Genomic DNA, 19,444 nt, shown 5'->3' with positions numbered 1-19,444 from the left:
TGTGCATTAGCAATCTCAGCTGGTCAGGCTGAGAAGTTATCTCCCAGTGCCAGCTGATGCATCCTCTAGCATGGCCTTGCTGGGACTCAGCCAGAACTAGGCCCCAGTGTTCAGCAGTGCCACCTGGCACACACGCGCACACACACATACACACACACACACACACACACACACACAGATATTTCACATAGAATGCCATAGAGAGACAAATTCAGACTCAATAGAGTGTGAAATCCTCTCCCCAGCCCCTCCTGACTCCCAGCTTCTGCTACTGCGGTTTGGAGGATGGCTGTTTCTCACATCACCCCACAATCACCAGACAATGCACAAACTGGCCCTAGGCAGCATGGAATCAGACTTCTAAGGTCTCTAGTAGAGCACCATAAAGGCCCCCTTTGTGTGGACACATGATGAGTCTCCTGAGGCTGAATGTGAATCCCCAGAGAGGTGAACACATACTGTCTTTGATAAAGCAAACAAACTGCCAGCCTGGTTTCTAAAAGATAATGATCAGGAGAAGAAAGCCAATTTTATTTGTTTGTTTTTGTGCCAGTACCAGGCTTAAAGTCAGGGTTTAAGTTTAAACTCAAGGCTTAAACTTGAACTCTCTCTTGTCATTTCCACTCTCATGAATGGGGTTAGTGTCTTTATAAATGAAGTCAAGGAAATCCTTGGTTAATCTACCACATGATGAGTGGGGGAAAGAAAGCGCCATCTGTAGAGTAGAGAATGATGTATAAGATCTGCTCATAGGTATGGGATCTGCTGACCGCTTCACTTTGACCTTCCCAGATTCTAGAACTGTGAGCAATAAAGTTCTATTATTAATAAATTACCTAGTTTAAGGGTGTTTGTTTGTCATAGCAGCAGGGATGAATTAAGACTGATTGAACTAGCTACCTTTGGGGAAGGATAGAAATGAGATTAGGGACAATTAGTTATACAGGCACTTTAATGACATCTATAATATTTAATTTCTTAAGAAAGTCTATTATATTATTAGATATGTATTTTTTTCACTGAAAAAGGTGTGTGTGTGTGTGTGTGTGTGTGTGTGTGTGTGTGTGTGTACCAGGCTTGAACTCAGGGTCTCAAACTCAGCGCTTTTTGCTCACTACTGGCACTCTATCACTTGAACCACAGCACTAGTCCAGCTTTTTTTCTGGTTAAGTAGAAATAGAGTCTTAAGGACTTTTCTCCCTGGGCTGGCTTAAAACCATGATTCTCAGATCTCAGCCTTCTGCATAGTTAGAATTACAGGTGTGAGCCATTTGCTATTTTGGAAAGAAAAGCATGAAATGTACTCTTTACCTGGCTTGTGTAACTGTGACCCCTATGTAAGCACCTTTATAATTACAATAAAAATAGCACAAATTTCTTGTACAAGGGATTTCATTGTGATATTTACATACATGCGTATAATGTACTTCAGTCAAACTTACCCATCTATATTACTTTTTAAAACTTCTCTCCTCACTCTTCCTTTCCTTTTACTGTTTTTAGTATGCTTCATTATGCTGCTCTTACATATACTTTTAATGTACTTCTATCATGTAATGTATTTCCATCATATTTATCTCTCACCTTTTATTTTTCTTTGTGCCAGTACTGGGGCATGTACTCAGGGTCTGGGCACTGTCCCTTAGCTTGTTTACTCAGGGCTGGCATCCTACCACTTGAGCCACAGCTCCACTTCCATCTTTTTGATGGTTCATATATTTTTTTTGCTAGCTTTGAACTGGGATCCTCAAATATCAGCCTCCTGAATAACAGAGATTACAGACATGATCCACTAGTGCCCAGAGGTGTTAAGTTTCAAGGTATGAATTTAGGAAGACACCAACATTCACACCCTAGCCATCACTCCTCTGAATTTAGGGTTTATCTTACGAATGCATTCTTTGAAATTCGTTGTACATATATGTGTTTCCGTAAATAACATTTGTGCATACTTTTAAACTTTCCACAAATGGCTCATATTAGTGTCTTTCTGTGATTTGCTTTCAGTTTTGCTTAGTATTATTTTGTGAGATTTGTCTATATTGATTTTTCGCTGCTGTATCATATTCCAACATAGGACTAAGCTAAGATTTGCTTATTCATTCTCTACTTGATGACCATGTAAGTAGTTTCCAGTTTTCACCATGGCTAATAAGGCTATAAGACACATACAGGTCTTCATGTACACAAGTTCCTCTAGGGTATGCATGTCTAAGAATGGGATTTCTGTCTCACCCAGTGGACATATCTTCAGTCAATATGTTTTCCAAAGTGGTTGTAGCCATTATGATTCCCATCAGTACTGGAGAGTCTCCATTTCTCCACATTTGTCAGGCTTCATTTTTACCAATTGGAAGGATACAGAATGGCTGATGTGGGCTTTAAACAGAAGTCATTGGGGCTGAGAATGTGGCCTAGTGGTAGAGTGATTGCCTAGCATGCATGAAGCCTTGGGTTCGATTCCTCAGCACCACATATACAGAAAAAGCCGGAAGTGGCACTGTGACTCAAGTGGTAGAATGCTAACCTTGAGCAAAAAGAAGCCAGGGACAGTGCTCAGGCCCTGAATCCAAGCCCCAGGACTAGCCCCCCCATCCCCCCAAAAAAGAAGCCAGGACAGTGCTCAGGCCCTGAGTTCAAGCCCCAGGACTGGCAAAAATAAACAAACAGAAGTCGTTGCATCCTTCCCAAACCTTTTCCTCCGTGATCAGGAAGTCATTTGCAGTTGCCAGTGTTTACATGAGACTGAGATTTTTAAAAATCACACCCAAAAGATTCTAAAGGAATCAGGTACTCCAAGATCCAGCACAGAAGCCAGGCACTGGTGGCTCATGCCTGTAATCCTCGCTACTCAGAAGGCTGAGATCTGAGGATCATGGTTCAAAGCCAGCTCCAGCAGGAAAGTCAATGAGATTCTTATCTCCAATTAACCACTCAAAAACTGGAAGTGGCATTTAGTTCAAAGTGATAAAGTGCTAGCCTTGAGTGAAAGAACTCAGGGACAGCTCCCAGGCCCTGAGTTCAAGGCCCACAAACAACCACAACAACCACCATCAACACAACAACAAAAAACCAGCACAGTGCAGTCTCCAGCCTGTGTGATTTGTGGGGTTGGTCTTCACAAAAAGTCCACTGAGCTGTTCAGTGGAATAGCCCCTACCCTTGACCCTGAGGCTGTATTGAGCAGGAAGAGAAAGCATGGAAGGTCTCAGAGACCTAACTCCTCCAACAAGGGCCCTGGGACAGTCTGTTCCCCTGTTTCCTTGAGCCAAGTGAGACCCACTGGGGTGAGATTCTTACTTTCTTTTTTATGCACTATTTTAATTTGAAAACTCTACAGGGGTTGCAGTTACATGAGTCAGGCAAAGAGTATATTTTCTTTTGGACAATGTCACCCCTTTCCTTACTTTCTCACAGTATGTCACTAAAGTGGAACATTATCCAGCCTGAAATAGGAATGAAGTACTGAAGCATGCTGCAATTTGAAAAGGCTTTGAGGGCATTAATCCAAGTGAAAGAAACCAGTTGTATAATTACAACTATGTAACAGAACCTTAGATGAGTGGCCAGGATCCTTGTGGTCCCTAGCTAGATACTCTTCCCACCAGCTGATGGTGACGGGGACAGCTGCTCATCCCCTGCTCTTTATTTACTCAATGGTACACAGGGAGGGGTTGATGTGAGGGTAGGCTGAGGGCCAGAGTACAACAGCCACTGGGTGAGCTGTGAACGGTTTTATACTATTGTTTACTCTTCTGTGATTAAAGTGCTTCAACCTCCTGTAAAAAAAAAAAAAAACAAAAACTATGTGAAATGCACAAAACAGGCAAATCCTAAGAGACAGAGAATAGATGAGTGCTTAGGGCTAGACTTGAGAGGGCATTGAGGAGACACAGGGAACAACTGCTTCCTTTTGAAGTGAAGAGGTTCTACATTTATTTTGATAACTGGCAACTCTATATGTTATATTAAGAATTATTGAGCTGATGGCTCATACCTGTAATCCTAGTTACTCAGGAGGCTGAGATCTGGGGAGTATGGTTTGAAGTCAGCCTGGGCAGGAAAGTCCATGAGACTCTAATCATCCAAAAGATGCGAGTAGAGCTGTGACTCAAGTGGTGGATAATTTTGAGTAAAAAAAAAAAAAGCTTAGGGACAGTGACCAGGCCCTGAGATCAATTTCTGAGACTGGCACACACACACACACACAAAAGAAAGGCGAAAGTAAAGAAAATTATTTTGCTAGGTGCTGGTAGCTCACACCCACAATCCTAGCTACTCAGGAGGCTAAGATCTGAGGATCAGGGTTCAAAGCCAGCGTGGGCAGAAAAGCTCGTGAGTTGTTGTTTTTTTTGTGTTTTTTTTTTACAAAACTCCAATTAACCAACAAAAAGCCAGAAATGGAGCTGTGGCTCAAGTGGTAGAGTGCTAGCCCTGAGCAAAAAAAGCTAAGTGAGAGTTCCCTGGTTCTGAGTTCATGCATGATCCTGAGTTCACATGTGTATGCACACACACACAATCATTGAATTGTGTATATTTAAAAATCCTTAAAGACGGGGGGTGGGGGACAGGCATTACTGGGGAGGTAGCAGCAGGGACAGGCTGAGAGCCCGCATGGAGTAGTTGGACTTAGTGGAAAGTGAGAGCCTGCACTGCCACAGGAGGGAGGGGGCAGGCCAGTGAGGGGCTGTTGGGAGGGATCTGGTGACCAGAGACCTCTCCTGATTCCATCTTCCTTCTCAGCAGTGAGGGAAGTGAGGTGCTGACTGTCCGTGGGGATGGAGGAGAAGGAAGCTGTGATTCTAGGAAGTGCATGTGGGCAGACCTTGTGTGAGAGCATGGGGGGGGGGGGGTGGCGGGGTGGCAGTGCAGATGCAGCACTAGGGCCTGCTGGTGTTCAGGGCTTGGGAGGACACATGGACTTAGGCTGCATGCCCAGTACCAGGATGCAGCTTCTCCCTCTCCAACTTTTCTGACAGCAGGCTGCTTCCCACCATCAGTGAGGAGTTTTGTTTGCTTGTTTGCGCCAGGACTGGGACTTGAACTCAGGGCCTGCACGCTGTCTCTTAGCTTTTTCACTCAAAGTCTGGTTTAGGTCCCAGCTCATCGTGCAGCAGCAGTTTCCACAGCTGTGAGGTGGGGGTGGAGGAAGGTACTCAGTGTGGGTCCAGGAGAGCTGGCAGGACTGCTGTGGACACATAGGACCATTAGCTAACCTTGTCCTTGTCTCTTGTGAAGGTGACATTGTTCTTGAGCAGCGCAAGCTTGGCACTCCAGTGCCATCTGCTGTCTTGTAGCCTGTCTGGCTTTGTGCAGGAGGTGCCACAGCGGTGCCAGAGCAGGGTGTGCTTAGCAGCTGTTTGTGGATTTGAAAAGCATCTTCATGTCCATGAGTCACAAGCTGAGAAACACCTTGTTCCCTGGATGTGAGAGTGACTCAGCCATTGTGCCAAAGAACAGTGAGAAGCCATTGCTGTTTTAGGAGTGGGGAAAGAAGCACTGAATGGGGAGAACTGATTCCCATCTCAACTCTTGCAGTTGTGTCCTCATGTATGGAAAGGATGTGGGGCACCCTGAGTCTGGACAGGGGTTTATCTTTGGTTGACACTTTTTTGTGTGTGGGTGCGTTGGTAGTGAGGCTTGAACTCAGAGCCTAAGTGCTTGTCCCTTAGCTTTTTCACTCAAACTTGGCACTCTCCCACTAGAGCCACAACTCCATTTCTGATTTTTTTTTTTCTGGCTAGTTGGAGATAAAAGTTTCACAGACTTTTCTGCCTGGGCTGGCTTTGAACTGTGATTCTTAGATTTCAGCCTTCTGAGTAGCTAGGGTTACAGGTATGAGCGACTGGTCCCCAGCCATTATTGAACTTGCTGAAATTATGCACTATCCCTCAAGAGTCCTTTTATTTGGTCAGTCGTGGGGTATGAACTCAGGGCCTAGGTGCTGTCCATGAGCTCTTTTGCTCAAGGCTAGTTCTCTACCACTTTGAGCTACAGCACCACTTCTGGCTTTTTCTATATATGTGGTGCTGAGGAATCGAACCCGGGGCTTCATGTATATGAGGCAAGCACTCTTGCCACTAGGCCATATTCCCAGTCCCCACTTCTGATTTTTGAAGGGTTAATTGGAGATAAGAGTCTCACAGGGACTTTTCAGCCCAGGCTGGCTTCCAACCTTAATCCTCAGCCCTCAGCCTTCTGAGTAGTGGCTAGGATTATGGACATGCACCACCAGTGCCCAGCTAAGTCTTTTAAAATTCAAGGAACATCAAACATTCCATACTGAAGGAGCCTGGCTCAGTTTACCTCTAGATTCACATTGTATATCTGTTCATCTCTATCAGTGAGAGAGCCTCTCCATAGGCATGCTGGAAGCAGAGCTACTAAGGGAATTTACACAAGACACATTCCTTTCAAAGGTCAAGTGTTGGCTGCAGGTGATTTTAGGGGCTCAATGATGAACCTTGGATCCATCAATTTCTCTCAAAATAGTCTCAGGAGCAGGAACTAGCTTCAATGGAGAAGGGCAAGGTTGGCCAGGTGTTGATAATTGTTGAAGTGGGTATGGTGGGAATTCATTATATTATCCTCCCAACTTCTTGTTTTATAATAGTTCATAATTGTTTTGTGTGCCAGTACTGGGACTTGAGCTCAGATCCTGGGAACTATCTCTTAGCTTTTTTGCTCAAGGCTGGTGTTCTTCCAGTTGAGTGATAGCTCTACTTCTGGCTTTTTGGTGGTCAATTAGAGATAAGAGTCTCATAACTTTTCTTCTGGGACTGGCTTCAAAGTGAGATCCTCTTGAGTAGCTAGGATTATAAGCATGAGTGCTGAGCTTCTAAAATGTCTAATGAAAGAGCAATAGTAAATAGATACAGTCTTTGGAGGGAAGATGGTACTAGGGTTTGATCTTCTAGCCTTAACCTTGTTAGGCTGCCTCTACCATTTGGACTATGCCTCCACCCTCCCCCAGTCCCCCACCTCTTACCTACAACCTCTCAGGTGTCTGGGACTACTACAAGCATAAGCCATTAAGCCTGGAACTAATGGGTACAATCTTAACAGACACTGAAACAATTTTGTTTTTGTCTAAAATCATGCTATAGCCCACATCTCTGAGAAGTGCCCAAGCTGTGCTGTCAGTTTGGGACTGTGATGTCTTACTGGACATAAGGTATAAGCCTATTCTTATGAAATGGCCTCTGAATGGTGACTAGGAATTTACACCCTTATTTAATGGCATTGAGTTGTGAGAGTCCTAAGGATAGTATGTGTTTGGGTGTCACAATCTGAACCTTTTTGTAAAAACTGAAGTAATGTCTTATTCCTTCATCATTTGTTTTTGAAGCAAGCTCTCCTTATGTAGCCTGGGCTGGCCTCAAACTCCTACCTCAGCCTCGGAGTGCTAGAATTACAAGTGTGTATCAACATGCCAGGCTTAAGATTGTGTTTAATGTAGATTAGAAATATAATAATTACAAGGAAGGAAGGGCACAAAAGAGGAGAGGAGTCAGTATGAAAATAGCTATGCTTAGCTAGGCTCTGGTGGCTCACACCTGTAATCCTAGCCACTCAGGAGGCTGAGATCTGAGAATCACAGTTTGAAACCAGCCCTGGCAGGAAAGTCTGTGAAACTAATCATCCAAAAGCTGATAGCAGAGCTGTGGCTAAAGTTGTAGAGTGCTAGCAAACAAACTTAAGGACAACCCAGGCCCTGAGTTTAAGTCATGACCACCAACAAAACAAAACAAAAACCCTATTTTTACAAAGCAGAAGTTTGAAGTCCCAAGAATCTAGCTTAGGAGATGGCACCTTAGCCCAAAAAGGCAGATCCAACCTCATAGTCCCTTGTCTGGTCCTTCCTGAAGGCTTCAGGTCAGCTTTTGTTTGTCTGTTCATCTCTTTCTGTCTCTCCATGTCTTTTCCATGTATCAGGCTCTGTTCACACAGATATGAATAGAAGTTTGTATTTCTGGAAAGATGACAGTCACATATGCCTGTGATGTGGATATTGGCAAGAGCCGTGAGAGCCCAAAACCTAGCTCTGCCACCAGCAATCAGAATAAGCTTCAAAGAGGGCTATTTGTGCTGAGTTTTGAGAAATAAACAAGAGTTCACCAGGAAGTTAGTAGGAGGAAGGGAATTCAAGGCAGAGGGAACAGCCAATGACCAAGATGAGAAGCATGGAGTGCTTTGGTAAGAGTAGTAAGGTAGAAAATGATTTCCAAAAGACAATGGGGAGCCACTGAGGATCTTTCATCACTCAAGGGACATGATCAGAGCATGTCCACTGATAATGCCTGCTCTCACAAAGTCCTGTACTGGCTCTCACAGGCTGCTTAGAGCTCTCCCAGGTCTGGATGCTAGTCTGAGAGAAGTAGCTCAGCTCTATGGGTTGGTAGCACTTGTCATGATGGGCAGCCATTAGGGACACAGTGAAGGCCAGCATACCTGTCAGGTGTATGTAACATCCACCTGTCCTGTAGCCTTTTGGGACAATCATTTTATTTTGTGCCAATACTGGGCCTTGAACTTGGGGTCTTGGCATATGTCCTTTAGCTTTTTTTCTCAAGGATGGTACTCTACCACTTGAGCCACAGCTCCACTTCCAGCTTTTCGCTGGCTAATTGGAGAGTCTCAGACTTTCCTGCTCAGGCTGACTTCAAACCCTGATCCTCAGAGCTTACCCTCATGAATAGCTATAGGTATGAGCCACTAGTGCTTGGCTAGGGAGTATCATTTAAACCTCACCCAAGAGAAAGAGAGGTGTTACACAAGTTCTTTTTCAGGGGAACTATGACGATTTCCTTCTTTTCTGTAAACTCTGTGTGTGTGTATGTGTCTGTGTGTGCGCTCGTGCACACACGCACACATGCACCCACATGTGTGTATGTGTGCACATGCCAGTACTGGGACTTGAACTCTGTCTGTCTGTCTGTCTGTCTGTCTGTCTGTCTCTCTCTCTCTCTCTCTCTCTCTCTCTCTCTCTCTCTCACACACACACACACACACACTGGTATCAGACTCAAACTTGGGCTTAGAGCTCTTGCTCAGCTTTTTCACTCATAGCTGGTATGCTACCATTTGGGCAACACCTCCAATCTAATATCTTTCTGGTTATTGGAGATGGAGTCTTGTGTACTTTCCTGCTGGGCTGCCTTTGAACCTCCACCCTCAGATCTCAACCTTCTTAGTAACTAGAATTACAGATGTGAGCCATCAGCAGCTAGTATATTATTATTTATTTTGTGTGTGTGCTGATTCTGGGGTTTGTACTTTCACTGATTTTCTTTTTTTCTGGTCTTGAGGCTTGAACTCAGAGTGTGAGGAACTCAGAGTGCAGGAAACATTGGGGGTGGACTTGGTCAGGGCTCCAGCCTCTCCTCACCCTCTAACCTCAGCCATAGCTTTACCTCCTTCCAGGCCACTGCTGCTCACGCCTCCTCCTCCAGCTCTACTGTCTCCTCTAAATTCCAGATTCTATGTCCAGCTGCCTACCTGACTTCTCCTCTGGATGCTAAAAGGCGCACTTCATGCGGTCTCTGCAGAGCTCTCATCTTGATCTTGATCTGCCCTTTCCAACCACACCAACCCATTCCTCCTCCTCTGTTCCCACCACCATGTATTCAGCATACAAGCCAGAAACAGGACCTCACCTGTACCACTCTACCTGTACCCCTCAGCTGTACCATCTTACTTGTGCCATTTCACCTGTATGCCTCACCTGTACCATCTCACCTGTACCACCTCACCTGTATCTCCCCTACACCCTCTTCCTTGGGTGCCTCACCTGTGCCACCCCACCTGCACATCCCAGCTGTATCCATGTATCACGTCCTCTGCTATCGCATCTGCACTCCCCCACCTGTCCTCATGCTTCCGCCCTGGCCACTTCCATTCCATTTACCCACCATCCTCTCTCCCATTTTGATCATTTATGCACTTTGGTTTCTCTGCCCTCACCACCACCTGTCAGATCTCAGCTCCAGGATTCCTTCTCTTGGGAAGGCTAGCTGCCTCCTGACTTTCTCAGATCCCCTTACAAGGGCTCTGAACATTGACGGTCTGGCTGTCATAGCCCTTGTCATATTTTCAATTTAGCATCACTTGAAATCATTTGCTCAACACTCACCTCTCCTATTAGAAATAAACTCCAGAAGGGCTGGAACCCTGCCTCAAGGAACCAACAGTGAAAGAGAAATAGATATGGAAAGGGCTTTGGAAATTGTGTCATGCCATCAAATGCTGGGGTGACCAGGCCGCTGTAAGGTCTGAAGACAGATGAGGCCACAGCAGGGGCTGCCACTATCCAGAAAGGTGTATGTGTGTTGGAGTGTTAATTATGCGATTTGAAGTATGTAGATTTGTGTGGCTTTTTTTTTGCAGGGGGGAGGGGAGAGAAAAGACTGAGCAGGGAGGAAGAAGCAGAAGGTTTATTCTATTTGGGGTGGAGGGAATGTCACTGAGACATTGGTGTTCCCATCTCTCTTATTCTGATGTGCAGGCTGTTCACTGCATGGCTCTAGGAGGTATCATTCACACCCTAGTCTAAGTGAATGACACTCCCAAGACTTGTGCATGATACAGCCCCTTGACCTTGGTCATGTTCCTTGGTCTGACTGCTCCATGGTAAGCAATGACAGCAGTTAAAATAAACAGAATTTACTATGTAAGCACCTGGCATTTGTTTTTTTATTTTACTAGGCCTCACAATGATCCTCTGAAATTGACATATGTGTTTTGCACTTGGAGAAACTAAGGCCCAGATGAATTAGGTGGATTGTCCTGGGTCATTCAGCCCACAGCTTCTTACTATGATACCATGTTGCTTCTTATCTCCATTGAGGGGGTGGGTAAAAGGGGTGTAGGGAACCCCAAAATACCTGACTATAAATTCTTTGTTCTCATACTGGGGCTTGAACTCAGGGTCTGGATGCTATTCCTGAACTTTTTGCTTGAGGCTGGTGCTCCACCATTTGAACCACAGCTCCACTTCTGGTTTTTTTTGGTGATTGATTGGAGATAAGAGTTTCACAGACTTTTCTGCCCAGGCTAGCTTCGAAGTGGGATCCTCAGTTGAGACTCCTGAGTAGTTAGGCTTATAGGCATGAGCCACCAGTGCCCAGCTCTGAGTATAATTATTATCTCCATGTGTGTGTCTCTCCACCCACCCTCCCCCCACCATGGCTCTCCCTCACAGTTGGACAAGATGCTGGATCCACAGGTATGGCGAGAGGCAGCCACACAGGTCTTCTTCGCCCTGGGACTGGGCTTTGGTGGTGTCATTGCCTTCTCCAGCTACAACAAGCAGGACAACAACTGCCACTTTGACGCCGCTCTGGTGTCCTTCATCAATTTCTTCACTTCGGTGTTGGCTACCCTGGTGGTGTTCGCTGTGCTGGGCTTCAAGGCCAACATCATGAACGAGAAATGTGTGGTGGAGTAGGTGGCCTGTCCCCCTGGTCCCTCCTTCCCTAGGTGGGCAGGTGTACTGTGTGGGGCAAGAGGACTGGGATCGGGAGAGCATCCTGTATCCCCAGCTCTGGCCCACAGGACAGGCTTAGAGATGTTTCAGGGGCCCATAGTGTCCTGCCTGGGTGTCTGCCTTCTTAGCCAACCCTCTCCCCTCTGTGCTGTAGGAATGCCGAGAAAATCCTTGGGTACCTCAACTCCAATGTCCTAAGCCGGGACCTCATTCCACCCCATGTCAACTTCTCCCACCTGACCACCAAGGACTACGCGGAGATGTACAACGTCATCATGACTGTGAAGGAAGAACACTTCTCAGACCTGGGCCTAGATGCGTGCCTCCTAGAAGATGAGCTGAACAAGGTGAGAGGCAGGCTGTTCTACCCAGGACGACAGGCAGTGTGGCTGGAACTTAGCCTCAGAAAGCCCATGGGGACTCCATAGTGTATGTCATGGGAAGGACCCTCTATGTGTCCACACAGGGAGATAATGAGGACGTGTCAGCAAAGCCCTTGCCATGAAGTAGCTTCACTAGACCAGTGGCCAAAGCAGTCAGTCTCAGAGAAAGTCGATTGGCTGTCTTCCCTATTTATTGAGGGAACTTGCATAGTATCTGGTTCTGACACACACACACACACACACACACACACACACACACACACACACACACACACTGCACTTAAAACAGAGGCTGTCCATGATGCATGAGACATGGGTGCTCATGTGTGTCCTTTGTTCTCCATCTCTAGCTCTAGGAGTTGAATATTAATATCATCTTTGGTTTTAATGATGAGTAGCCAGCCCATGGGAAGCGGTTTAGTCAAGGTCTCACAGCTACTAAGGGGACAAATACAAAGATGAATTAGACAAATCATCCACTAATGGCTCACACCTGTCATCCTAGCTACTCAGGAGGCTGAGATCTGAGGATAATGGTTCAATGCCAGCTCAGGCAAGAAAGTCTGTGAGACTCTTATCTCCAATTAACCACCAAAAAGCTGGAAGTGGAACTGTGGCTCAAGTGGTAGAGCCTTGAACAAAAAGCTCAGGGACAGCACCCAGGTCCTGAGTTCAAGCCCCAGGACTATCACCAAAAATGAAAATTTTTTTTAAAAGACTGTTACGTTAAGTCATAGGGGTAACAGGTCAGAGAAACCCACGGGGTCCCAGTTGTATCAGGCTCCCATAGCTTGGCCCAAACTTGCCCTTCTTCATGGGACCAGAAGCTACTACTAGCAATGTCTGAGCTCCATGGAACAGAAGGAGCCACATCCCACATCCCGACCCTTCCCAGGTGATCAAGACCAAAGGAGCCAGGCACTGGTGGCTCACGCCTGTAATCCTAGCTATGCAGGAAGCTGGAATCTGAGAATCATAGTTTGAAGCCAACTAGGCAGAATAATTTGAGGTACTCTTATCTACAATTAACCAGCAAGAACTGAAAGTGGAGGTGCAGCTCAAGTGGTAGAGGACCAGCCTTGAATAAGAAAGAGAAGGACTTAAGTCCCTGAGTTCAAGGTTCAGTACTGGTACGGAAAATAAAAATAGCAAAGGGGCTCAATTTGGGAATCCATAGCCTGGGTTCTTTCCTAGGTTCCCAGAAGCATTAAGAGCCTGTCCTTTCTGTGTTCCATAAATACTCCGCACCCTCTTTGGTGTGGCCTGCTCCTCTGAATAAAACTAGACTTACAGTAGATTTTTCACATAATACAACCTTGATCAAATCCAAATGACAAGAATTACACACTCAGGTGGAGGTGTGTGTTCTCTCGAAGTCACAGGACAGTGGGTAAGGCAGCATGTGTTGTGGCCAGGTGTCCTGTCTGCAGGACCCAGGCATTCAAGTTGTTCTTGAGCTATCTGGTGACTTCATTAAACCCTAGATCTGCTTCACCACAGGGCAGTCAAATCTCTGTGACGGAGCGCTAAGAGCTGCCATAGGGCAGCAGAGCCTGAGGCCACCATGTAAACGTATGCAAGGTATGCAAGTCAGAATTTCAGAGCTGGGATGGCCAGTGAGGTTGGAGCAATCTAGGAAGACATCTTAGAGGAGGCAGTAGCACTGGGAATTTCTAGACATGAGCCTCTTCCATTGAATCCCCAGAGCCTGGCACCACCTGTAGATCCTAGGCTCCCCGGGGGAATTCCTGGTGCTTCTACTCTACCTTCAGATTCAGGTGCCCATAGAATCCCAACCAACAAGTTGACACCCAGTCAACAGGATCCAGGTGGTGGTGGGGCTCTCAAGGAAATAGAGAACAGTGATTCCTAAAAGCCCTAAGGGCAGAGGGAAGGAAGCAGGGGCTTCCGAGGTGTGGGTGGCTTGGAACCCTCACTCTCCACTCTGCCCTCAGTCTGTACAGGGCACAGGCCTGGCCTTCATCGCCTTCACAGAGGCCATGACACACTTCCCTGCCTCACCATTCTGGTCTGTCATGTTCTTCCTGATGCTCATCAACCTGGGCCTGGGCAGCATGATCGGGACCATGGCAGGCATCACCACACCCATCATCGACACCTTCAAGGTGCCCAAGGAGATGTTCACAGGTAAGACCTGTGGCTGCCCACATATCGGATAGTCAGGTGGACTGTGGAAAGGTAGAGTTCTCACCGGGTCCTTTAGGATCCCATTTCCGGAAGGCTCTGCCTTCTCTCTGGGGACACAGCTGGGACCTGTCTGTGACCCTGGGCCATGGAACATATACTTTTTGGAAACTGGAATCAAACGTGAGTCAGGAGGTGGGCCTGTTTCTGGGTTCACTTACCCTTCTGGCTGAGGCCCTGTTGGCTCATCTTGGGCAGGGGGCCCCTTCTCAGCGCTGGCTCAAACTCCGTGCCACCCTCTTACCTCCAGCCACAGGTCCCTCAGACCCTGCTAAGTGTATCTTGGGCCCCATGCAAAACTTCTTCCCACTTTATCTTATGGTTCTCAATGGGGAAATGGAGGAGGAGACAGGGACCCAGAGAATAATCAGATAATCATTTCATTTCGATGCTGTAATTAAGTGGAGTTGAGCCAGGGATGGGGGGACATAGGAGAATCTAGGCCTTCTTTAAGAATCTCTCCCACCGGGAAGGGAGGTTCAGATCCCCAGCATTGAGCACCCTCCAGCAGAGCTGTCTCCAAAGGAGAGTGGAATACCAGACTGTTGGAGGAGTGGTATGATGGGGGGGGCCCCACCCACCCTGCATCTTTGCCCCCACACTGGCCTCCTGGCTCTCTGTAGTGGGCTGCTGTGTCTTTGCATTCTTCGTGGGGCTGTTGTTCGTCCAGCGCTCCGGAAACTACTTTGTCACCATGTTTGATGACTACTCGGCCACCCTGCCACTCACTGTCATCGTCATCCTTGAGAACATTGCTGTGGCCTGGATCTATGGAACCAAGAAGTAAGGAGACATGGGGGGGGGGGGGGGCGAAGGCAGGAGGAGGGCTGTTTCCGCATGACATCCTGGGGAGTCCTGTGTACTAGACCTACTAGCTAATGGCTAGCAAAACAAATGTGTTGAGGATCTACAAGTCCTGAATTCAAGTCCTGGTCCCAGCCTAAATTGCCAAAGCAAACAAAAAAACCCGGCCTCAGTCCTAGGCACCAGCTCTCCAGAATCCAGTTCAACTTGTTAAGCATTTGGTGGGAACACCAGAATCCTCTGCTCTCAAGAACTTATAGAGTAGCTGGCGCCAGTGGCTCACGCCTGTAATCCTCGCTATTCAGGAGGTTGAGATTTTGAGACTCTTATCTCCAATAAACTACCCAAAATACTGGCCATTGAGCTGTGGCTCAGGCAGTACAGTGCTAGCCTTAAGAAGGAAAAAGAAATAAGCTCAGGGACAGCACCCAGGCCAGCACTCAGGCCCTGAGTTCAAGCCCCAGGACCAGAAAAATAATAATAATAATAACTTTAAAATAAATAACTTGTCCCTTAATGGCTACAATTTCAAAGGGTGTTTTGGCTCCGAGTTTGGAGTCAGGCAGGGTAAGATGATTCAGTGATGAGAAAGGGCCTGGTCTTCTGGCCTGCCTGAGGAAAGACTTCATTTGCAGTCAGTGCTCAGCCTCGTCCTTTCTTTAAGGACAAATCCATGTTCCCACAAAGCTCCCAGAGGAAGCTCTTCCCACCTGCTGGGTTCAGCTCAGCATGGCCTGTGGCCACTCAGTTCTTGTCCTCAGCGGAACCTGGGACTTCCAGTAACCCTTCCACCGTGACCCTTCCTGATGTCTAGATAGTCTTGGAACTGGGGCACTCTCACAGGAGCCACTTGCATAAGAAAAGGGGACTGTCCTGTGTCTACCTTGTGAATCAGGGCTGGAAGACACTGCTAGAAGAGTTCTAACTCTGGGTGCAAAGGACTCCATTCTGTGCCATTCTCAGAATATCTTTTTTAAATGTGTGTGCCAATACTGGGACTTGAACTCAGGGCCTGAGAATCGTCTTTCACATTTTTTTTGCTCAAGGATCGCACTCTACCACTTGAGCCACAGCTTCAGAAACTTCCAGCTTTTTGCTGGTTTATCGGAGATGAGAATCTCACACATTTTTCTTCCTGGGCTGGCTTTGAACCACAATCCTCAGATCTTAGCCTGCTGAGTAAGCTAGGATTACAGGTGTGCAAAACTAGTGTTCTTCAGACTATCATTTTTGCTTGTTTGTTTTTGGCTGGTCATTGGGCTAGTGAGTACTCTACCACTTTAAGCCACAGCTCCACTTCTGGTTTTCTGGTGGTTAATTGGAGAAAAGAGTCTCACAGATTTTCCTGCCTGGGCTGGCTTTGAACAGTGATCCTTAGGTCTCAGCTTCCTGAATTACTAAGATTACAAGTGTGAGCCACCAGGACCTGGCAAGAGTATCATTTTTATTGACTGACTAATTAGTGGTATTGAGGTTTAAACTCAAGACTGAATATTCAAGGAAAGCTCTCTACCTCTTAAGCCACACCTCCGACCAACAATATAATTTTTAAATGTGTAACAAAATAAACTAAAAAATATTGTTTAATTTGCAGAATAATAAAGTACATGTAGTTAATTTTTATTGCATTAAGTTATAAGATCTACTTGTGGATCTAGTACCAAATGTGATTTCAAAGAAGTGATGAATATAAAGAATGTTTTAGGTACCTCCTATAACTATAATGCAATATGAAAATATGTGATTTCATCTACTGGTGACAAAGTCACAGTATTGTTAACACTCATGATTTCTTTCATCTGTAATAGAATGAACTGCCAGATTCCAGGTAGTATAACTTAGGGAAAGATGAGTGGTCTGCTACACAATCTGCTTGTCTCCTACAATTCTAGCAATCCTAGACCCTGAGGTGAGAAACTTGGATGCTAAGGAGGTGCATTGCTGCATCTTCTCCAGCAGGGGGAGGCGCGAGCCATGCACAGGTGCTCCTGTGAACCCGACTGGTGCCTGTACACACTTAGCCATCCTCCACCCAGGGCAGGCCTGCTGGGCTGTATCATGTCCTTGGATGAAACACGATGTGAGGTAGAGCAGAGCCTCCAAGAGTCCACCCAGGCATCGCACCATGAGCACAGAAGGCGAGCCCTACACAAGGGCCTGGGAAGAGCCAGGGGCAGCTGGTTCACATCTGCAAACCTAGCTATTCAGAAGGCTGAGCTCTGAGGACTGAGGTTTGGAGCTAGTCCAGGCAGGAAAGTCTGAGAAACTTTTATCTCCAGCTAATCACTAAAAAAAAAAAAAAAAGTGTGGCTTAAATGGTACCACATCAGCCTTGAGTGAAAAGAGAAGGGACAATGCCCCAGTACTGGCACAATAAAAAGAAAAAAGAATAAAATAAAATATAGTAGAGTGTCAGCCTTGAAGGAAAAACCTAGAAAGGGTGTTGGTGGCTCATACTTGTAATCCTAGCTACTGAAAGGGCTGAGATCCGAAGATCGTAATTCAAAGCCAGCCCAGGCAGGAAAGTCTGTGAAACTTATGTCTAACTAATCAGCAAAAAGCCAGAAGTGGAAGGGTGGCTCAAGTCGTAGAATGTCAGAGTGAAAAAGACAAGTGAGAGCAGAAGGCCCTGAGTTCAAGCCCCAATAAGAATAGATTAGAATAGCCTAGAATGGAATGGAAAAGCCTAGAAGGAACTATTTACCGAAGGCTTTTTGGAAGAGGTGGCTGAGGGCAAGGGGGGAACAGTGGTGAAGGTGCCCTCTTTGATGCCTGGCAGGTTCATGCAGGAGCTGACGGAGATGCTGGGATTCCAACCCTACCGCTTCTACTTCTACATGTGGAAGTTTGTGTCTCCCCTGTGCATGGCCGTGCTTACCACAGCCAGCATCATCCAGCTGGGGGTGACCCCCCCGGGCTACAGTGCCTGGATCAAGGAGGAGGTAAGTGGTGGGCCCTGGAGACCCCAGGGAAGCACGGGCCTCCTCAGGCCTTCAGTGCAACCAGATAAACCTCTCAAGGGCATCAGCTCTACGCCAGACTCTGTCAGGCGTTGTGCCATACCAAATCTGCCATCTGTACGATAACCCTGAGCACTGGCATTATCCCTGAGGCACACACGGGGATACTGAGACTCACTAAGATGAACACATTTGTCTGGGTCTTTCTAACCCTTAGTTTCTCTCCATATCTATGGAGATGACTGAGACACCTAAACCAAGATGGTGAGTTCAAGTCCAGCCGTGCCCCTGGTGATTGCTCCCTTGGCTGATGCCTGCTCAGGGTGGTGGGAGGGGAGAGGAGGGGCGGACAGTGAGTGAGGGCAGAAAGATGGCTGTCTTGCAGGCCTGGGTGGGGGGGGAGAACAGGGAGGTGTTTGCCGCCACCGTTCCCCCAGCAGCCCTTCCCGCTCACCGCCTCCAGGCTGCAGAGCGCTACCTGTATTTCCCTAACTGGGCCATGGCACTGCTGGTCACCCTCATCGTTGTGGCAACCCTGCCCATCCCCGTGGTGTTCATCCTGAGACATTTCCACCTGCTGTCTGATGGCTCCAACACCCTCTCCGTGTCCTACAAGAAGGGCCGCATGATGAAGGACATCTCGAACCTGGAAGAGAACGACGAGACCCGCTTTATCCTCAGCAAGGTGCCCAGTGAGGCGCCCTCCCCCATGCCCACCCACCGCTCCTATCTGGGACCCGGCAGCACATCGCCCCTAGATACCAGCGGCAACCCCAATGGACGCTATGGAAGCGGCTACCTCCTGGCCAGCACCCCTGAGTCAGAGCTGTGACCACGACCCCCATGCTGCCCTTTTCCCCCCTGCCTACCCGCTCCTCCCACTTGTCTGGGCCTACCCTCTTCATCCATGGTGGCCATCAGGTCTAGGCCAGGCCCTCTGCCAAGCACAGAGGGTCCACCTGGCCGCACTCCCCACCCATGCCCCCGGCATTCTGCTCCCTCATTTTGAGCAGGAAGCTGGGCACAGCCCTGTGCCCCCACATCTCACCCTTGAGAACTTCTCAACAAATTGCAGCCATGTCACCAGAACAACCCACAAGTCCAGATTCCCGGGGCGGGGGGGGGAGTCCAAGCAGCCACTTTGAGAGTCACCCCACCCTCCTATAACCTGCCACCTGCAGTCCTGAGGTCTGAGGACCGGTCCTCTGGAGGGGTCACATGATGGTGGGGAGAAGAACCACCAAAACCAGACTGGGAAGCTTCTGAACCAGGGGACTGCCTGGTTAGGTGGAGGGAAGGGGGGAGCCTCAGGGCCAGGACTTAGGGTGCAGACTTGGCAGAAGGCATAGAGAAGCTTCCTAATGCTGTCTGGTGAGGTAGGTGGTACCCTGTGGCTTGAACAGCCATCTTGGCTGCCGAGGGGGCTCCTTGGCCTCCTGGCTTTGGGCGGGATATTTGGGTGTCATTGCCCTTATTGGGGTGGCTAGGGTATGCTCCTTCATCCTACCTGGAAAGACAACAACTAGGCCCCAAACCTTCCCACCTACACTAGGGTTTAGCCATCTCCTGGCCCCCCCTCCACCCAGCCTGGACCCCTCTTTCTCAAG

General features: G+C 47.6%; 1 protein-coding gene across 1 annotated transcript in view; it reads left to right on the top strand.

Moving 5' to 3' along the window:
* Slc6a17 (solute carrier family 6 member 17) overlaps positions 1–18,864 on the top strand; it is a 50,103-nt gene extending 31,239 nt beyond the window's left edge. Inside the window, exons 7-12 of the mRNA XM_048349967.1 lie at positions 11,201–11,442; positions 11,640–11,832; positions 13,824–14,016; positions 14,697–14,856; positions 17,657–17,819; positions 18,301–18,864. Coding sequence (XP_048205924.1) covers positions 11,201–11,442; positions 11,640–11,832; positions 13,824–14,016; positions 14,697–14,856; positions 17,657–17,819; positions 18,301–18,669 — 1,320 coding nt within the window. The 3' untranslated portion in view covers positions 18,670–18,864. The remainder of the gene's footprint in view (positions 1–11,200; positions 11,443–11,639; positions 11,833–13,823; positions 14,017–14,696; positions 14,857–17,656; positions 17,820–18,300) is intronic.
* Positions 18,865–19,444: the final 580 nt, after the last annotated feature.

The sequence above is a fragment of the Perognathus longimembris genome, chromosome 7, assembly GCF_023159225.1.
Source record: "Perognathus longimembris pacificus isolate PPM17 chromosome 7, ASM2315922v1, whole genome shotgun sequence".
In the NCBI taxonomy this organism is placed as follows: Eukaryota; Metazoa; Chordata; class Mammalia; order Rodentia; family Heteromyidae; genus Perognathus; species Perognathus longimembris.
This window is presented reverse-complemented; position numbering and strand designations above follow the sequence as displayed.